The sequence below is a fragment of the Rhinolophus sinicus genome, linkage group LG05 (genome assembly GCF_036562045.2).
Source record: "Rhinolophus sinicus isolate RSC01 linkage group LG05, ASM3656204v1, whole genome shotgun sequence".
In the NCBI taxonomy this organism is placed as follows: Eukaryota; Metazoa; Chordata; class Mammalia; order Chiroptera; family Rhinolophidae; genus Rhinolophus; species Rhinolophus sinicus.
The window spans coordinates 138,424,278-138,446,398 of NC_133755.1; the positions used below are offsets into that span (position 1 = coordinate 138,424,278).

Here is a 22,121-nt window from a genome sequence, read left to right on the forward strand (position 1 = left end):
TCCATAAGAGTTTAGTTAACCTGCCAAACTCTATGAAATATAGATGAAAACAAGAGGTAATTTGAGAGCAGACACTTACCTTTTCAGATCTTTAGCAAGAATCAGATTTCACTAAAAATGAGTCTCTCAGTTCAGAAAGGTGTATGGACTTTAATTAAACAAATGAGATCTAAGGATGTAGGCAGACCACTGGCGAAGTGGAAGCCACTGTAAAAAACCCCGTTCAAGATCCAGATGATGAAGTGACTTGTAGGAGAATAGAGCTGAGGGTGACATGCTCTCCTCATTTTTTGTGAACCGGCTAGTGTGTGTGTGTGTGTGTGTGTGTGTGTGTATGAAAGAGTTTGATAGATTAGAACTCAAGGTGCTTATCATGTAACAGGGCTTTTTGTGTGTCACAGCAGTCTGCCACACAAACCAGGGGAACACACATCCAGGTCAAGAAAAATAGCAGACTTGGTGAATGGATGTTCAAGAAAACTAAAGTTGAAGCTACAGTGTACCCCAGTTCTTTCCCTCTGTGGATCCTTCCATTATTCAGCAAATAGATGGCTCTGTTTAAAGATAATCTTAGGACAAGCGTTAACATGGGACTTGAGCATAGATATGTAAAGAATTTAACAGAAGACAATGAAGAAAATGGATCACAAGGAATTACCCTCCAAAAACAAGAAAAGAGTTAAAACAATTTTCCATTAGCATCCAAGAAAGTATAGGTAATGTTATTGATCTCTTTAAGAAAAAAAGAGCTCTTCTTTGGCACGTAAGAATTCAAGTTAGAGATTGTAAGTCCACATAAAGAGATGAAAAGTATGCTTACAGTTTTCAAAAAAGGAGTGAAAGAAAAATGTATAAACATGGAGAGGAAAGCCACATTAGAGATAAAAAATGAGAATGAAAACAGCTGAAAATGCAATGAGACAGTGGACAGGCTAGAGAAAATCATGTGAAAAGAAATGAATAAGAAGAGGGGAAAATGATCAGTGATACTGAGATAGCTGTGGAAGGCATGGTGTTTATCTTCCTGAAGAAGAGAATCCTCTTCCTTCCCCTCCTCCTTGTGCTGTCCTACTTTGAAGTAAATGCCAGGCACTCTTCCCAAGTGACTTACATATATTAATTCATTTGATATTCACAACAACCCACTGAGAATGGAAGGGACCAGAAAAAAAGAAGAACAAGAAAAATACTAAGACATAATAGAAGACAACTTTCTGAAATAAAGATTAGAATCTGAGGCTCAAATGGACACATTGTGTTGCAACAAACTTTGACAGGGAACAGTCCGCACTAAAACTTTCCCAACAGTGCTCAGCACTAGCACACTACCTAGTACATAGTACACACTCGGTAATTGTTGATTGTGTGGATAAATGGAAGAAGGTCTCCTCTAGCCATCCAGGCTGACCAAACAAGTCACATAAAAGGAGAAAAAAACAGGCTGCCTCTGGCTCTATTGGAGCGTCTCTCAGTGCCAGAAGGCTGTGTAGCATCGCCTGCGAAGTCGTAAGTATAAGAAGAATAACCCAAGCCCTGTATTGCCAGCCAAGTTGGCAATAAAAAGCAACAGACATTTTCAAATGTGAATAAACTTGTGGACTCTAGTACTCATGCACTTTCTAGAAAACTCTTAGACAACAAATGATGAGTCAAAACTCAGAAACGAAGAAGCTATGGTAAAAGCATTTGTAATGAGTACTGTTTTCATACTGAATTAAAACTAAACTCTGAAAATGATGGTTGTGGAACAGAAACCTTGACAATGTAATAGTAAAACAACCAGAACTGGTACTTGGGAGGACGTGTGAGTACTGATTACTTCACTTCATAATAGGGAGTAGGTTTGTCCGTAGCTACAGTCTGAAATTGAAATATATTGTTTTAAAAAAGGATGATTTCAGCATCCTAATGTTTTTCATTATTTTTTTTTCTTAACTTCAGAGGAATCTTTTAGAAACTAATATCTCTTGGGAAGACCCATTCATCTGAAGTTCTACAATTCCTTCAGTTTCAACTCAACTTCTGTTTCTCTGTTAAATTCAAGTAACATTTGTACTTAATACTTTTAAGTTACATTGACATGTATTGCGATCCCACTGGTATGAATCCTTTACCTGCCCTTCCACCAAGTCTGTTTTTTTATTCTTTTATCTTTTTATCTGAATATATTCAAACTGTGCCTGGAATGATGTTTACCACATATTAACAATATTTATTTCTGTGTAGTGGGATCCTGGATGATTTTTTTACAGTCTTCTTTGTACTTTCTTATATTGCCTGGCCTTAAAAAAAATAATAAATATGTCATTTTTTCAAAAACAATGAAGTCATTATTCTTTTAAGAAATTAAGGGTAATGCGGCTGAGAAACTGTTTGCATTTGGAAAAGACAGGCATTGGCCAGAATGACTTGGTAGAGTCCCACCTTATTTGACAGTTTCCGTGTGGTAAGCATTTCTGGGTAAGCAAAGCGCTGTGCTAGGGGGCTGGGAGGTGGAGAAATGAACCCCGTCCTGAAGAGCTTACCATGATGTTTGGCTTGGCGGCTCAGATGTGGTCCCTGAAAGAGCAGTATCAGCACCACCTGGGAGCTTGTTGGAAATGCAGAATCTCAGGCCCCACCCCCGACCTGCTGACTAGGAATCTGCATTTTTATAAGCTATCCAGGTGATTTGAATGTACACGGACATTTTCAAAGCACTGCTCAATGATAACTCTAATGCTGGAGGAATGAAAGGAGAATTGAAAGAAAGGTCCTGGGCACATAGTGGTGAGAGCACCTCATTCTTACTTGAAGATTATGAAGGTTTCCTGGCGTTTGGGGGTTTGCGATGCCTCCGGAGGCTGATTTTCAATAGGGGCAGAGCACTGTGTACTTTGCTCAAGGAGCAGCATAAAGTGGAGGGGAGATTTGACTTGGTGTGGTCGCATGCTCCAAGAAAGGCAGGTGGCCTGGAGTAGCAGGAGCATGGGTCCTGAGGCCTGCAGGGAGCCGCTGAGAGGTTTTCAGCTGAGGAGTGACTTTGGCAGCCTGGGACAGAGGGGACCATCGTGAAGCAGCTGCAACAGTTCCGGTGGGAAATGGTAGTATGTGACCTGGAGTACCAGCGCTTGGGCATTAGGGATGGAAATCAGGGAGTGGAAACCTGTGCGGAATCAGTTTCCACAGGAACACACTATGGAAGAGGGCAGCCGCAGCAGCTACCCCTGTGCTAAAATACTCATAGTGCCGCGGTGAGCAGTTTCTAAGCTAAGGAAATTGAAGCCTTAGTTAAGCTGGCATGGTTAGCTACGAAGTGGTGTCTAATCAAATGTATACATAGAAAACTTGAATAATAACCAGTTAGTGATTACTAAATTAGGTACTAAGAGTATATGTATAATCTTTAAACATATATACCAGGGGGTGCCAAAAAAATGTACACGAGTGGACACTTTGGTCAGCGTTGCTCAAGCAGTAGTTCCCCGCAATCAGAAGTGTCTGGACTCTGATGGTAACCACTTTGAGCACCTCTTGTAATTGCAGAAGTCAAACGTGACTTGTTTGTTCGTCATCTTTTGTTATTGTCATATATTGATTATTACAATTTTAATAGTTTTTCGTTTCTTAAAGTGTGTATACATCTTTTTGCCACCGTCTGTATTTTTAAATCTTGGGCCATAACTTAATGCTATATAGCTACTTTGGAGGACTTTCTTAAGATCTTGATCTTATGAACATTCCTTTAAAATCATGTCCTTTAATTTTGTTGTGTTTAAATAGAATTCAACTTTTAATGTTGTTAAGACAGAGTCTGGAATATGTCTGGAAACTATCTGGTGCTTCAGGCTATGATGACATGATGAAGGGACGACCACCCCTTGTTGGTGGCATTTCCAAATTGCAATCAAAGAATCCAAGCGACTATAAAGCAGCAAACTAAGGCCAATGGACCAAATTTAACCTATTAACTGTTTTTGTGAATAAAGTTTTATTGGAACACAGCCATATTCCTTCATTGACTTATTGACTATGGCTACTTTCACACTGCAGTGGTAGAGTTGAGCAGTTTTGACAGAGACTATGTGGTCACAAAGCCTAGTTGCTGCCTGACTTGAATCTGTGTGATTTGAGTCTAATTCTAAAAATGAAGTGTCTTGTTCTTAGAGCAAGGAAAAGCTTAGATCAAAATTTGCTAAATTTTCTTTTTATCATAAACATCCTTTAAAATATCCTTTTCCATCGTTTACATGTAATTTCTTTCCCAAATGGATATAAATTTATCTTTTTCTTAATTCCAAATCCTTCCATTTAATTTACTTCTTAATATCTATTTAGTTATTGCTCTAAAGCAAGCATCAACAAACTATAGCCTGGGAGCGAAATTTGGCTGGCCACCTATTTTTTTTTTTATGGCCTTTGAGCTAAGAATTATTTATACGCTTTTAAATCATTGCATTTTAAATGATTACTAAAGCATCTACATAATAGCCTCCATTTTGCCACTTGGCTCCCAAAGTGTAAAATATATATTGTCTGGCTCTTGAAGAAAAAGCTTGCTGACCCCTCACTAAAGAATCTCAGTCGCAATAGTTGGAAGAACTATCTGAATTATAGCAAAACCTGAATTTTAGAATATTTTAAAAGAAATACATTTTTTTATTTCCCTGGCATGTATTTCGTCCAGCAGTAGATGTTGCCAGTGTGACTGGTTAATGAATGGGTGTTAGGAACTCAGTCTGTTTATGGCGTTGATTACCTTGGCTACAGAGTTTGGTTCTGATTGTTCAGAGTGGAATGTAGGACCTTTGTCAGTGATTGGGAAGAGAAGACCTTGCTTTTGCACTGAAACGTGGGCGACAGATGAGGCCTGAGAATACATTACCCACTTTGCTTCCCTCAGCACTCCAACCGGAGTACAGCTGGAAACAAAGGAAGGGCAGACCTTAGAGAACTGCACAAAGATGGAGCCAAAGCACTGATCACACCACGTGTAACATCCACCCTAGTGCTCAACTTTTGGCTTGCATAAGCTAATAAATTCCATTTATTGTTTGTCAGTTGGAATTAGGTTTTTGGTATTTGTAGATGAAGCTATCCTACTAATAAAATGGTGTTATTCTGCCTCTTAGAAGAATTTCATAGAAAAGCTTTAAGAAATAATTTCTGGAATTGTTTTATTCTTGGTACATCAAAAAATCATTGTAAAAAATGTAATTCTGGTCTTTAAAAACATGGAACAGTGGGGGGTGGGAGGTGAGGGTAAGGGAGATCAAATATATGGTGATGGAAGGAGAGCTGACTCTGGGTGGTGAACACACAATAGGATTTATAGATGATGTAATACAGAACTGTACACCTGAAATCTATGTAATTTTACTAACAATTGTCACCCCAATAAATTTAAAAAAACACACACCAAAAACATGGAACAGGAAGCTGGGAAGAAGAACAGTTATACTGGATGACTGAATCAAGATCTAAAAACATCTGCTAGGCAGGAACCCTTTGCCACATATAACACTGAAATTTAATAAGAGTGAGTTTAATAAGAATATGAATAAGAATGAGCTGCATATGTAAGGAAAGACAAGAATTGACCAATAGTGAGATGTGACCACCAAAACCACTCATGTGGTTTTAGGCTGCATTAGTTAGAATAGCTCCTCTTTGCTTCTCAAGCCATACCTTTAGCTCCATGCTGGATTCCAGACTTTAAAAGGGTTCCAGACAAACTGGCACTCACTCAGAGTGACTGAACAGGCTGGCAAGGAGATTGGAAACCATATCATATGAGGAATGGTTGAAGGGACTATTCGTTAATGACATCAATGGTGGTAGCCTCAATAATAGGAAAGCTTACTGACTCCTTGCTGTGTGCCCGGAACAGTGCTAAGTGTTTCCACATTATACCTCTTAATCCTCACACAACCTTGCATTGAGGGGTACTATTATTTACCACCCCCCATACACCCACGAGGAAACTAAAGCTCAGGTAAACAACTTACCCAAGGTCACACAGCTAAATCAGTAGTCGAACCATGGGATTTAAACCACAGGAGATGGCTTTATGGTGAATGCAACATCTTTAAATATTTGAAGGATTGTCAAGGGGAAGGACAGATTTGTTTCACGTGGCTGTGATTAATCGAACCAAAACTAATGAGTAGAAGTTACAGGAAGACAGATTTCCGTTGAGTATAGGCCATCTAATCTTCTCTTTTTTTTTAAATTAAAGTTTATTGGGGTAACAATGGTTAGTAAAGTTACATAGGTTTCAGGTGTACAATTCTGTAATCATCATCTATGTATCACATTGTGTTTGCACCACCCAGAGTCAGTTCTCCTTCCATCACCATATATTTGATCCCCCTTACCTTCATCTCCCACCCCCCTCCTCCCTTACCCTCTGGTAACCACTAACCTAGTGTCTGTGTCTACGAGTTTTTGTTTGTTTGTCTTGTTCTTTTGTTGCTTTCAGTTTTACATACCACATATCAGTGAAATCATATGGTTCTCGACTTTTTCTGTCTGACTTATTTCGCTTAGCATCTAATCTTCTTCAGCAAAGAAGGGCTTTTGTTTTTAAGATCATTGACTCAACCCAAAATTTCTGGTTTACCCTGGCGGACTGGACACGTCTTCCGTCCTCATCTTCTTGGGCCTGATGATCACGCTCGCTTTCACATGTTTGGGTGCCTGAGAGCATATTTGATTTCTCTTCTTTCTTTGGACTTCTTTTCCTCTTTATGTCCTTTACTCATGAGTGTCGGACAAAGCCTTGTTCTGAGAGTCCCGTCTTTGAGCCACTCTTCTGATTTCTGGTCCCTACATACTGCGTTGATTTTTAATGGAGATCTTTTCCTGATTTCCGCATCTCTTCTGCAGATGTTCCGTTTTCCCTCAGAAACTCAACATAGCAAAACCCAGACATGTTTTACCCTCAAACTGTTGTGCTCCCTATCCTCCCCATTTTTTGTTGGTGGCAACCCTGCTGTCCTGTTCCACCAGGTCGACCTTTTGTTTTTTTCTCCCTCCTGAAACCAACCCCTAAATCCTACCAACTTTTCATTTATAGGATTTCTTGAATTTGTTCCTTCTCCAGTCCCGCTCTCATCCTCAAAGGATTAGTCCTTTTTACCTCTCTCCATGTCTCCTAAATACTCTTGTCACTGCATAATTATACATCCCATCACTTGCTTATATGAAAACCTATGACAGCTCCTCTTTGCCCATCAAATTCGGTCCATTGATTCAACACAATGTTTCAGACAGCTGTTCCCAATACCTCCCAGCAGAAAGCTTCTATTCCTATCTTGCTGGCCCTGGGCGGTTATCCCCACCCTGAATACAAGTTTCCTCGTGCCCCTGTTTACCTTCACTCATGTTACTCCCTGAGAGTAGTCTCGTCATTTGCTGGCTCAACTTTTATTCTTTTCAGGCCCATTTTGTGGTCTACTTCTTCCTCTCAGTAATCACTTCTTTCTCAGCATCTCTCTACTTCTTGTAACCTACTGAATTTCACATTCTAGTACTTGCTCAGAGACTCTATTGGAATTTTCCATTAAAAAATCTTCACAGTAGATTTTAAACTTCTTTCAGACAGCTCCTTGTATGTTCTTTTATCACAGTAACATCTAGCACTGGACTGCTCAGACAGGTTCTTGTTGACTCAGAACTAAAGAGAATAATAATAATAATAATAAGGACAATGTATTAAGTTCTTCAAATGTACTAATCACTTTACTAAATAGAGGCAATGATCTCATTTTCAGATAAGGAAACAGAGGCCAGGAAGTTAACTAACTTGCCCAAAGTCATACAGCTAATGAGTGTTGGACCCAGGATTTGGACCCAGGCAGTTTGGGACCAGAGGCTCCACACTCAATCACTGCACCATTATGGTGATACAGAGGATGGGTCAGCTCCAGTCCTGTGCTTTTCTTGAGAACCAGTGTGACCTAGCTCTGTTCAGCTTTTGTATATGATAGGAAGGACCCTTCTTCTCCCCTCGGAAATGGGGTACACAAGTGTGGTCTTTAGGGAGGTAACCTCATCTCTGGCTCTGTTCTCAGGGAGTGTGGACCAGTGACTTTGGAAGGCCATTAGTTGAAAACTGTCTTGCTTAGTTTCAATAGTTGTTTAGGACAATAAGAAAAAGGCTTTGCCTCTATTGCCCTCAAATATTCTTATTTCTAGGAATGATAAGTATGGAAACTTCTGGTCTCACACCCTGCCAAACTTTTGGTCTTTTATCTTTTCACAGGGTTGATATCCTTTATTTCTGTCTGCTTTGAGACATGCCTCATTTACATCTCAACTCTGAGAGTGCTGCTGACAAAGAGGATCCCATCCCATTTCTCTGTTTGATTGGCTAGGGACACCTTGCTACCTGATCTGTTTTTTGCAATAGGTACAAATGAAGCAGTTGTTTCAGAGTATTAATGAATTAGACATTTCTTGCAATACTAGCTTGAACTTTTCTCTTATATGATTGAAGGAAGTGTTAAAGAGAAAGGACATATTTATGGGGAAAATGATATTTGGGGAAGCTAATCCTTGGGGCAGTAGCAAAGGCCAAGCAAGACCAGCACTGAACATGGACTGGTCATCTCATACCACAGGAAGCAGGAGCACTGGACACACATGTGGCTATTCATGAGTGACCCTGGCTGCATATATATGCATTCTTTATGAGTTGGGTAGCAAATATTATATTTGATGTATGAAATTTTGTTGTAAAACTTGTACTGTTATTCTCTCAGTATTTTTTTTTTTGCCCTGAAATGCTGTACAGATATTTAAAAGTAAGTACTTTTAGGTGTCAGCTCTAGCTAAAGAGAATTTATATCCTTCATAGACCATCTCTACCTTAAATGTTACCTTTAAAAAAACAGGTATGTAATCTTGTTATTGGCTAGCCACCACTCTACTATTTGGAACACAAAATATTTGTCCTCTGAGGACTGCTTGAATTTACTTTCAATTTTTTAACATTTAAAATATGTATAAACATAAAACATTTTCAGAGAATGTTAATTTCATTAATTTTAAAACGGAAACAAGACACACTGTGATGTAGTGAAAAGAGCAGTGAATTGGAAGTTATAAGACTTTGGTTCCAGATCTGACCTTGCTGTGTGATCTTGGGCACATCTGACCAATTTGGGAATAGTTTTTTTGTTTTGTTTTTTGCCTGGATAGAGAGAGAGCGAGAGGTTTTTATAAATGCTAGGCTTTTGTGATTCAAGCATACCAGCCTTCTTTCTTATCCTAACAGTGACCTCTTGTGGTATATATATATATATCCTTAATCAATTTCTTGATTTGCAAAGTAAACATTGGATTTATTTTCGTAGTTGTTTCTAGTAACTGTAGTTCATATTGTTAAACAAGTATGACTTATTTTCAAAAATGAATCTTACTTGGAAATTAGAGGTTGATTAAAATGATGCAGAGCACCAAACCCCATTTCATAAATACTTCTCTGTGGTTTCTTCAGAAACCGTATATGGCCGACTCTTGACACAGAAAAAGAAATGCTTTGGTTTCTGTGCTGAGTGTTGTGTGTGTTCTTCTTCCTCCTAGGGACCAGGGGAAGAGGAGTTCGAGGGCCTCATCGTGCTGCAACAACTCCGACCTGAGCAGGTTGGAAACCAAATCAGGTGAGGCTCTTGTGTTCTTAGAGGTCCCCAACACTCCTTCATTTTCAGCCTCTCCATTTGTTGGAAAAACGTTTGCACCAAAGATGTCCAATGTTGGTTCATTGTTTGAAAACTCCAGGAGTTTTGTCCAACTTGGTCACACATCAGCACTTATTTTTATAATTTTTAAAAAAATTTTCATAACTGTCTTACTGTTTGCCCTGCTCAAACATGTACAGATCACAATCTTAATGATTGTACAGAAATTATTTTGTAAAAGCATTTGGAAAGTTGCAAAACTTGACATCACCATAATTCTTGAATTCAAAACTTTAGTTCAAAATCATTACTCACTTAAATGAAACTATGTCAACTATACGAAGACAGCATTTTGGGGCTTTAAACTGTTTAATTGAGAAAAGTATATAACAATATAAATCACAGACTAGAAGTGATACAAAGTGTATCATGCAATGGAATACAGCAGTGTAGACTACATTTATAATATTGAATGAAATGAGTTCAAACATAACATTACATGAAAAAAAGTAAGTTGCGAAAACAGTGACATGTTTATGGATACACATCTATGTGGTACACAGGTAAAGTCAAGCATGATAAAAACAACCACCTGATTTAGAATGGTGGTAACACGTGGAGGGACAGGGAGTTGGGGAATGGATGGGGGGAGGGCATCAACTATATCTGTAATGTTTTAGTTTTTTAAAATGAGGAGGATGCAAATATGGTTAACATTTGACCATATGAATTTTTGGTACACAGGTATTTGTTGGGTTCTTTGTACTTTTATTATACACATATAATTTTATGAAACCAACTAATACTAGTTTTAAAATATATTTTCTTTAACTTTTTATCAGGAAAGTGACTTTTGTAGTCAATGGGAATTTCTATAGTACTCAGGGAAATCTTGGCCTGCTTTCCGTGTCAGCATTGTTGCTAAGGATTTTACATGTACATGCTTAAAAACATCAGCCAATAAACATTGTGTCAAGTTCTTACGTTCAGAACTCAAAGCTGTGGTTAAGAACTATAACCACTGAGACAGCAAAATCTTCAAAAACATGCTGAAATTTCTGCTTGACTTACCCAATTTCCTGTTGAATCATAATTTTTATATTTAGCAAACTGTGAACCTAGATGAAAGTGCTTTCTAAAATATTAGGTTGTTGGCCAAGACTGAGACAAACTTTATTTTTTATGGCTCTTCAAAAGTAATCACATGATTCCATGCTTCAGTTTCTAGAATAGAAACTGGGTTAGTATGTAAAATGGGACTTTTGTGGAGAGCAGATCTGGAGGAAATGTGTGAGGGCCTGAAGATATGGAAAGGCTGTAGCTGGAGACAGCTGCTCACACAGGATCCCTAGGAGAGAGTGGAAAGCAAACCTTTATACTTGACTAATTCTGTTCTGAGAAGAAACAAATCTTAGAACCATTCAGAAGGGCCTGCGAGGGCCTTTCCTTCTGAAGGTTAAATAAAGTCTCCTGTGATTTCTGGCTCAGCCTCATAATTCAACTCTTCCTGGGGTGAACATGTTACCAATTTTGTTTGTCCTGAGAAACACGTTGAGAATCCTGGTTTCTCATAGAGCTATTCTATTGAACAGCATATTGCATAGAAGGTAAAAATGCCGATTTCAACTTACTGGATTTGAAATCTCTATTTCTAGTAAATTTAAGAGCATCATAAAATGTGTTGATTAAATTATTTGTCCGGCATTATCTTCTGGCTTTTCACTTGATATATATTGATTTTATGCACATACTTCGGACTTTGAAAATGTCACGTACCTAGGAATGTGAGTAAGTATGTTTTTTATACTGCTGGAATATTCATGTTTACTTTTAGAAACCATATCCGTAATTTATCAGAGTGAGGGCAGACTCATGAAAGTAATGATCCAAAAGAATGCACTGGTGGTCTACAGTCCTTTACCTGTAGTTCTGAAATCCCCAAAGCTCTGAACGCTGAAATATTTTTCAAACTCATTTAGTGACAGTGCCTAACCTGAACTGATGGGAGGCTAGTATAATCTTTGTTTCATTAGTGTGAATGTTCCCGTATTTTCCTACAGGGGGCTGTCCCAGAAGACCCAACTGGGGGTGATATGTAACACGTAGTGCATGCACCATATTGCCTTACTAAAATGCAAAGTTTTCTGAATCCCAAACCATATCTGGTCCCACATGCTTTGGAAAAGGGATTGTGAGCCTGTATAATGTGAACTGATTTTGTCCTAAACACAGTTCAACTGTGTGTTTTATGGTGAATTCTTGTTTACGGCTTAGACAGATTAGGCAGAACCCTGCTGTGAAAACTGTTGACAGCACCGGCACTGTTAATTACAGCGCTGTCCACAGCCGCTTTCTGTCCACTTTTGCTGCTCAAGTGCTCTCCCCGCCCATCATGCATTGGCCCCTCCTGGTATTAAGAAGATTTAATAGAAGGCAAGCCTAGACTCGCTGCCACTGGGAGTGGCTGTTTGCAGCATGGAGTGCATTAAGGGAAGGCCATGCGTTGGGTGCATAGGTAAATTAGACAGCTTTCCTGCCTCTCCTGGGTGACATCATCACTGCGTGCTGGGAAAATTTAACCTGCGTCGTGTGATTTTTCTCTGTTCAAGTGTAACACAAGTACATTAGAGGTTTTAGAAAATACAAAAAAAGCACATAAAAGGAATTAACCCTTAGCCCCAATACTTGGAGATGACCACTGTCACCCCATTTTACAGAGGAAAAGCAAAGCAACTTTCTCAAAGTCAGTCAGCTGGTAGGTGGCATAGACAGGACTCAAACCCAGACAGTGACTCGACAACCTGTGCTCTTAACAGGCCTACCGGTCAGCTCATCCTTGTTTTAGTTAAAACAGCCTAAAAATATACAGGCCACACACCCTTTCACTGCTTTCTCTCTCTTTCTCTCTCTCTCTGTGGAAACCTTTGATTGCTCCTATGATTTCTAACTTGTTGTGTGCATTTTTAGGGTCCAGGCAGCCACTGTGTGGTCACTTCATTGGTACTGGGTCCACCCTGAGAGGGCGTGGCTTCCCTGAACCAATACAGAGGGCCGTAAGGGGTGGACTTTGGAGAAGGGAGGTTAGGAATATCTCTCCAGGGCTGCTCCTGAAGGCCCCCCACAGTGGTACCCCATCTAGCTGTCAGTGTCTCAGGTCTTGAGATATTGCCTCTGTAAAATGTAATCATGATTTACAGTTTCTAATATGATTTATATTTCCCTCCAAAGTTACTTGTTGGTTTGCTGCAAGGCAAAATAGCATAGAGGTCAAGTGCAAGGGCTACAGAGCTCTTTGACCTTGAGCAGGTAATTTAATACCCCCAAGCCCTACTTTCTTCATTTGGAAAATGAGGACAATTCAGGGACCCCTCTCACAGTGTTGTTACCAACATTAAATAGGGGCCTGCTGCGTCTGAAGTGCACAACCAGTGGTAGCCATTACCCTCCTACAGCCTACATTCGCGGGCAGCATCTACCCTCGATTCAGTGTATCATACAGCCTGCTACACTTCAGACAGTGATGACCTATTTGTTTGGTTTTTAATCAAGGGAATGAAATTCCTATTTATCGAGTGTTACTAGATGCTGAGCACTGGGCTCAGAGCTTTGCCTGTATCATGTCTTTTATTTCTCATAACCTTGAAGGCAAATATCTTAATCACTGTTTTGCTGATGAGGCTCAGAAAGGCTGAGAAGCAGGCCCCTGTCACCCAAAGCATAATAATGAAGGTGGAATTTGAATTGAGACCTGTCAGCGCCCAAAGCCCAGGCACCCACTACCCCCAACAAAATCACCTGGCGTTAATGGCCCTGGCCACACCGTGATGTGGTCATTTTATTCTCTATAGGAAAGAAAGCCTCTGCGGGCCTTCCTTTGAGAAAAGTTTTCATTAAACATTTTCACATCCTCATTGGGACCTGTCTATAGTTTTCTGTTTATTCTGCACTACAGAGGGACAAGTGTAAGTAAAAATAACTCAAAACTGTTTGCCTTATTGACAATAATTCCAACATCTACAAAGCCTAAGACTTTATGAAGTGTCCCAATCAGAGTGTAAAGTTCTGTTTTCTTTACATTATCTGAGTTTAATTTGGGCTGACTTGATTAGAAGACATGTATGTAGTTCTAAAGTACTGGTTGGGCTTTGGGGAGTGGGCAAAGTGTAATTTAATTCTAGAGCTTTTAAGTTTCAGTGATGAATAGCAGATCTTTTGATGGTGCTTCAGTTATAACTCCTTTTTCATGGCTCTTTCTCCTGCTCTGGGTTTCTTTTGCAGTTTCAAAAGATGACTTGCAAGATAAGAATACAGAAACTGAAGTTGATGATATCTTTTGGAATACAAGGATTGTACCAATTTTGCATGAATTAGAAAAAGGTAAAGGAAAAAAAGCAAGCAGTTTTCGTTTTAAATAAAAACTATCTGTGGTTATTTATTATTTAGATGTCCCCCATTACCCTGAAATTATTAGTACACTTTGACTGTCATTTCTGTGAACTTGTTCAAAAACAAATGAAGTCATCTACTTATTTACCCAGAAATGTATATATTAAATATTACATGTAAAGCTAATTTTTAGTGAGTAAAATTATACTTTAAGTGCAGCAAGACATACTAAAATTCCCCTTTGGAATATAAATTATCACCTCAAACCAGGAAATGCTGGTTTGAGCTCGTTAGGGTAGCAGTTCATGCAAGAAAGTGAATGATTAAAACAGATTTCAGGCCTCTGAACTTTGATGAAGTCTCATAGACTGGCACCTAGGCAGATGTGCCCCTGGTTTTCCAGATCCCAATGCGTATGCCCTACTCTCCTTAGATTGAACACACCTGTCAGAGATGCCACTCAGCAGAAAGTGGCCTGGGATATGCCAGCCCTTGCACCCCGGTGCCCCAGCAATGAAGGCCCACGATCCACAGGTCTCTGCAGAGTTGACCTACGGAAAAATAGAGCAAGAGGCAGAGACGGAGGAAAGGAGAAAGAGAATAATAAAGCAAAGGTGATAAAATGGTAATATTTGGGGAATCTGGAGGAAGACATATAGGATTTCTATGTATTACTCTTGCAACATTTCTATAAGTCGGAAATTATGTCAAACTAGGGGGGAAAAAGAAGAAAGAAAAAGAATCCTAAAGTGTCAAGTAACCCGGCCGTGCCACCATTTGTTGCAAAGTTGTCTATGGAAGACATGCCACACCTCAGCCTTCAATAATCCTTCTGAGAAAGGAGATTCATCCACATTTCAAATCCCAAACTCCTGTTAACTCCTGTCGGTGTCCATGGTGGCAGAGCCCTCAGAGAACCCTTGTAAAATCCTTCAGGCTGAAGACTTCTTCCAAGACAGGCCTCTGTGCTGCTGGCCATTCTCCCCACTGAGTTCTTCCTAGGATGTTTTCTTGTCTAACTCTTACCCAGACCGATTGCTCTTCTCACCAGTCTCTATACACAAATAAAGGGCCCAAAGTTAACCTGGCAAGAGGGTGAAAATGGGTCCCTGTAGCTGGACCAAGTCATCATGTTCTCAGCACGGAAGGCTTGTCAGGGGAGTACCTCCCACCCCCGCCTTCTCCCTCTGCTGCTCCTCGGGGAGTCCATTTCTGAAGCCAAACAGGCTCCCCTGGAGCTGCAGTCATGGCCCCCGGGCTGAGCTCAGCGCCTGGCACGCAGTGCACAGTAGGCCCTCACTAGGAACTGTGGAATGAGAGTACTTTGGCTGAGCAAAGCAGCGTGGTGGCCGCAGGAAGAGGCCCTAAGAGAAGCAGGGTCAATGAGTCCTCCTCGGCCGCCAGACAGGGAAGTCGTGCAGAAGACCCATTTCCTAAAAGGTTTACATGCCCTCGCCCCTCGTCGCCTCCCTGTTGGTGCTTCGTGGTGATCATGGTTAATGGGGGCGCCCTGGACAGCGTTTCTGGTCCTGGAGCTGCTGCTAATGCAGCGTATGGCCATGGGGAATAATCCCCTGACATCCGTGCATAGTACTGTTCTCAGCTGCCAGGTGAGGGGTGGGTGAGACGAGATCCTCACCAAAATCCACTGCAGCTCAGATCCCTGAGAATGAGAACATGATGACATTGTCCAGCTACAGGGACTCATATTCACCCTCTTGCCAGGTTAACTTTGGGCCCTTTATTTGTGTATAAAGACTGGTGAGAAGAGCAATCAGTCTGGGTAAGAGTTAGACAAGAAAACATCCTAGGAAGAACTCAGTGGGGAGAATGGCCAGCAGCACAGAGGCCTGTCTTGGAGGAAGTCTTCAGCCTGAAGGATTTTACAAGGGTTCTGAGGGCTCTGCCACCACGGACACCGACAGGAGTTAACAGGAGTTTGGGGTTTGAAATGTGGACGAGTCTCCTTTCTCAGAAGGCTTATTGAAGGCTGAGGTGTGGCATGTCTTCCATAGACAACTTCGCAACAAATGGCGGCAGGGCCGGGTTACTTGACCCTTTCGGATTCTTTTTCTTTCTTCTTTTTTCCCCCTAGTTTGACATAATTTCCGACTTATAGAAATATTGGGAGAGTAATACAAAGGAATCCTATATGTCTTCCTCCAGATTCCTCAAATATTACCATTTACCACCTTTGCTTTATCATTCTCTTTCTCCCCTCCTCCTTCTCTGCCTCTTGCTCTATTTTTCTCTCCCCCAAGTCCTCACACACATACACACATTATTCTGTTTCCTTTTTTAAACGCTTTGAGAACAAGTTGCTGACATGCTGTTCCATATCCCTAAGTACTCGAACATGCATTTTTAGAAACAAGGGCATCCTTTTTCATATCTGGAAATTACCATACAAGACTATACAAACCTTATTCAGATGTTGCCAGTTACCCTAATAATTTCATTTATAGTAAAAGAAAATCCAGGATCACAAGTCCTAGTTATTTGGTAAGTCTCTTTCATGATCTTGCCATATTTGAGGAGAACAGGCCAGTTGTTTATAGATTGCCCCACAAATTGAGTGTGTCTGGTATTTTCTCACAATTAGATTCAGGTTAGGCATTTGGGCCAGGTATATGGGATGGGTGGTGCTGTGTCCTCAGTGTATTATATCAAGAGGCTGATTTGGTCCATTACTGGTGATGTGAACTTTGATCAGGTGGGGAAGGTGGTATCTGCCATATTTTTCCACATAAAATTACTATTCCCCCTCTTGTGACTAATAAATATCGCGTGGGGAGAAGTTACTTTGAAACTATGTTGTTTTATATTACTCACCAAACTTTCACTCACTAGCTTTAGCCCCTTGAGAAGCTTGATAGCTCTTAGACTTATGGTGTTTCTTGAGGCTATGTAGCAAACCAACTGGTATAAAGAGTTAATTTGATCAATAGTTTAAACCTTGGCCCTTGAGCCTTCTTTTTAAATTTATTTTAAGCTAAAACAGCTACTTTTGAGTAGAACCTACCTGGCTGAAGAGTTTGTGGAGGGAAGTATTAGAAAAATGCCTTGCAGTCTACCCACTGCCAGAGAGTAGCCCATGGCCTGGGCTCAAGGTTTGTGAAGAAACTGCCAGTCACAGAAGAATAAAACAACAAAACAAAACTGTTTTTTTACAGTGGAGCTCACTCAAGTCTTTCCCTTTATTTAAAGTTAGTCTAAGTCATTTCCCATCAATTCATTTATTTAAGTGCATAACTGAAAGGCATTGAAGGTTACTTAGCTATTGAGGTTTAAAATTTTTTCTTAGATGTTATTGTTGAAAAGAGCTAAAAATGGCCTGAGTCATTTCCTTCTGCAGGCGCACACTTCCTCTATGTGGGCTTTTAAGAGCACATTATGGTATTTATTTAAGATTGGCTTCCTACTTTTAAATTTCGTGACGGAATCTATCAGAGATAATATTTTTCAACTGAATACCTGAGACCTTGGATTCTTGTATTGCTCCTCATGTTCCACGTTGTCTGCTGCTTTTCTTCCTTATATGCCTGTTAGTGTGGCTGCCACTTTCAAAGATGGCTTTCCTCAGAATTCTAATTAGGAAGTCAAGTGTTCTAGGTCTCCCTGTTTACTAACTAAAGTCTTCTTTTTCATTTTCCTCTTTTCTAATAACTACCTCCCAATAATGGCAGATATGGTGACATTTTGAGATTCTGTTCCATTTGAGCCCTTTTTTTCTCGGAAAATTATTCTCACAGAAAAATATTGATCATTGTTTTTATCAGCAGATACATTAGAAAATGGATGTGTATTATACTGTGGTACAGATGGTCAGTACAGTATTCTCACTGCACCATGCACTGTTGATGCAAACATGTATAAGACGTGGTTCCCACTCATCATGCCATCTATTTGAGGACACCAGAACTATAACAACTATTACTATAATTACAACTATAACTATAACTACAACTACAACAACAACTGTAACTAAATATACACACATATACACTAATATTGTGAAAAATAATAGTACAAGATAACATTTATTGTATGTGGAATAGTGCACCTTTTCTGGACAAGCCAGAACTTGTCCTTGAAGGACCCAAAGCAGTAGGAACAAAAGTGAGGAAAACATTCTAGGCCAGCAGAACTCTGCTGCAAAGGGTTAAAGATGGAGGTGTTTCTTCCCATGAGACTGAACAGAGTACTAGCTGAGGTGGAGGACATTTAGAATAAAGAAGACCAATGGAAATAGGTACAATCCCATTCTTTAATATGCTCTTTAAAGACTGTGTGTTCTAGATAAGCTAACTGACTGATTAGTAAATAAGTTGATGTGTTAGAAGATGGATCAGTAAAATGAAAACAAAAACAAAAACGGGTAGATGGAAATGATAAGAGAAGGGAAAAAGAGCAATTCAGGAATTTGAAGATGTCCGGGAAAATAATTATGGGGATTTTACTTATACTGTCTGTGTTTGATACACTTGAGAACTTGACCTTAATTAGTACGTGTCACTTTTACTCTCTTTGCCCTGACAGAAGAAAATATTGAAATGGTTTGTGCTGCTTGCACACAACTTCATCACGCTTTAGAGGAAGGAAACATGCTTGGAAATAAATTTAAGAGAAGAAATATTCTCCTGAAGACCCTATATAAACTAGTTGATGTTGGTTCAGACCCGCTCAGCCTTAAACTTGCAAAAATTATTCTAGCAGTAAGTTTTTCTTTCCTCTGGTCTAGTAGACTGTAGCACATGAAATTTTTGTTTAATCCTTCATTTGTAAATATTACCAGGAAGATTAGAAATGCAGTGTGTTCATTTAGAATCTTGGGAAAAAAATTAAGGTCGTAAACTGACATCCCAGAATATGACTAGAAGGTGCTATCTAAGGAACTAAGGCTGAGGACATAGAAAATGTTCAAATATGGTCTGTGGCTAGGTTAAAAAAAAAATGTGACAATAGGCAAATACATTCAAAACAGTTGCTCAAGAAACTTGACTGAAGATCAGTATCTGTGAATGCAGGCTGTGGTTTCTGCCCTATGGTTTCTGTTGGGTGCTTGATTTTGCCACATGATTTAATAAATAACTTAAGATAACTTGGGTCACGGACACAATGGCCAGGTGCTTTATGAACGAGTGTGAAACAGAGACACAGCTGCATGTGTTCATGGGCAGGTGGTCAATAGGAGGTTCCTGTGAGGTGTTGGAAGAAAAGGCCAGACACCAAATAAAAGGGAAGAAACTCTGTCTTGAACAAAATGATCTCATTGTTTGAGGGGAGCACTTTGTTGTCACAGCCATAAACAGTTGGAACCAAAAGATAAGACATAATTATTATAGAACGGTCTAAGAGAGCTGCTAAAACTAATGAAGGAAGCTTTGTTTACCCAGTTTCATAAAAGTAAAAGCTATTGTGTTAACACCCCATAATTCATACAATTTGAAATCTGACAGTACACAGTGAAGGCAAGCGTAGGCATACTTCTTACCAGTTTAGTAAGCGTGTCCACTGTTTCTTAATTTGATGTATTTCATAAAGCAGGATGTTCTGACTACACACCCTATGCAGTTTTTTTGAGCAGGTACATTCTTATTTAGCTGTCATCCTAAACTAGTCACCCTCTTTTTAAAAAGTGTGATATGGTGTATGACTTCTTTGAAATAGTGATGTCAGTAGTATTTGAATCCCCTCTCATTGATGATACGTAATTGATCGATCCGCTTTAGTGAAGCAAAAAGAGTATAAACCACAGGGAGGATTTAAAGTAGAGATTAAAAGGCTGTCTGCATGCTTGCCCAGTGTCCTTTCTGGCCCTGGATTTGGGGAGCCTTCTTGCTCAGGGGAGCCCTGGTGTGAGTCTGGAGGGTCTACCAGTGTAGCTGCCAGCTGCCCAGGGACTGCCTTTGGTTTTCCGTGTGGATCCCAGACATTTTCCCCTATGCCAAGCCAAAAGAATAAGTGAAAGAGAGAACAAGAAAGAAAGAAGAAAAATGCTATGAATTCTAATGCTTTCCAGAGAAAGTATTATCTTGGTTATTAAAGGTGCCATTCAAATAAATTACATACATGGCACAATTTAACTATTTTAGAGCAAAAGTCTAAGTGATCAGCCAGGCAGCGAACACATTCTGAATGATACTTATGTTTAGAGAAAGCCTCTCTGTGACATTGACTGCTTTGCTGAATCAGGGGCAGGACTCGCTGGGTTACACTCCAGAGAGCAGAGATGGGTAGGCTGTCCCTTCTGATTAACTATACAACTAGGAGTCAGGCAGGACCTGCAAGGCCACCAAGTCCAACTTCCCATTGGCTGCCTGAATCTCCTACAATGTCCCAGGCAAGACGTTTCGCTTAGCACTTGGTGATGGGGTTCTGTGTAAATTTTAAAAAGACCGCATAACAAGCTGTTGAAGAAAAAAAAATCAGCAAAAAACTAAAGATAGATAGGACTAAGAAGTCTCTAATAGTTTCTCTTCTTTCTGCCAATATTTATTTTATCTACCAGTTCAATGTTATAATTCAAACATTTAAGATTATTTCTAGTTTAAAAAAATTCAGTGAGTATAATGTTTTTCTGATTTCTTGTATCCTTGGGTTAAGTGGGGATTTGCCAGACAACCATTTTAATTTTAACCTTTGTATTAAAAAAATCTTACAAAAATGTCTCAGTCTATGTTAATATTTTTTTAGAGTGCAAACATATATACAATATGAATGCAACTATATTCAAGAGGGAAAAAAAATCTAGCACCTTATACAGGGGGAAAAAAACACGAAAGAAATACCAGTATGTCAACAGTGATTATATATTGTGGTAGTATTATGAGTGATTTTAAAACTTGTCTTTAATTTTCCAAATTTGCTTTAAATAGAAAAGACTATTATTTTCCCCCCTTCTTCCACCTCCCCCCACCCACTCCAGTTCAAGCCGTTGTTTCTCAGTCTAGTTGTGTAGGACACAGCTCCCTGGCCCACGCTGGTATTATGACCCTTGTGCTCCCCCCGGCTGAGGGAGTCGGTCTCCAGTTGGTCGTTCACAGCAGCTCATGGCAGCTCTCGCCGGCTGCCAGCCGCTCATGCTTGCCACCGGCCGCTCATGGCCCACAGTAGCATTCAGCAGCCCGCGGCAGCGCTCAACAGCACACGCCAACCTCTGGCTGTTCATGGCAGCCCAGCTCCAGGAGAGCCATTGTTCACAATCTTAGCTATAGAGGGAGCAGCTCACTGGCCCATGTGGGAATCGAACTGGTGACCTTGGCGTTAGGAGCACGGCGCTCTAACCACCTGAGCCACTGGGCCGGCCAAGACTACTATTTTTAATGTAAGAAAAATACTCCACTAAAGCAACCAGCTTTGTGCCAGGGACTCTTGACATTGAGAATGCATTGCCTCTGCCCTCCAGTCTGGCACTGTAGCAGGAGAGACAGACGGTAAACACATAAACTGCCAAAGGGGGCTGATGAGTACTGTGGGAAGAAAATAAACCAGAGCAAAGGGAAGGACAGTGCTGGGGTTTGGGGCTGTTTTATATAAGGTAGTCTGTATTATTTGCATATAATTTAATATTTTATTATCTTTTCATGTCTCAAAGTCATAATTTTACAGTTACCAAAGAGAAGGCATAGGAATTTACTTTGAATGTAAAGTAACCTTATTAGCAGAACCGGAAATTGTGGGTTTTTTTTTTTTTTTTAATGAAAATTCTGATACCAGTCTTTTCTTTTTTTCTTTGCCACTTTTCATTAAAAATATAAGATTTGGGTTGGGGGGGGTGAGATTCGTTGTATTCATTTATTAATTCAACAAGCTTTATTGAGTGTATAACACATGCTTTCTACCACAGCATAGAAAGAGTAATAAATCATGATTTTGACCTCAAGGTCTCACAATATAGTGGAAGATTGTCAACTGATTAAAATATATTCCCAAATATTAAGGACACTATATTTTCCATTGATATAGAATTTTTTTCTATTTTGTTTATTTTCTAGATGTCTGTACAATATTTTTTTAAGCACTTAATCATTAAAAATGTTTGTAAGTTCCCATTTGCATTTTTCCTCCAGA

At 39.8% G+C, this 22,121-nt stretch overlaps 1 protein-coding gene across 5 annotated transcripts in view; it reads left to right on the forward strand.

The window, feature by feature from the left end:
• The window catches only part of ARMC2 (armadillo repeat containing 2), a 122,121-nt gene that overhangs the window by 38,458 nt on the left and 61,542 nt on the right, over nucleotides 1-22,121 (forward strand). For all 5 annotated transcript variants that reach the window (XR_012496711.1, XM_019735069.2, XM_074333376.1 and 2 more), the window contains 3 exons: nucleotides 9,568-9,644; nucleotides 13,941-14,039; nucleotides 18,588-18,763. Coding sequence is in view for 4 of the 5 variants with exons in the window: in XM_019735069.2 (XP_019590628.2) it covers nucleotides 9,568-9,644; nucleotides 13,941-14,039; nucleotides 18,588-18,763 (352 nt within the window). In the remaining variant the exon portion in view is untranslated. The remainder of the gene's footprint in view (nucleotides 1-9,567; nucleotides 9,645-13,940; nucleotides 14,040-18,587; nucleotides 18,764-22,121) is intronic.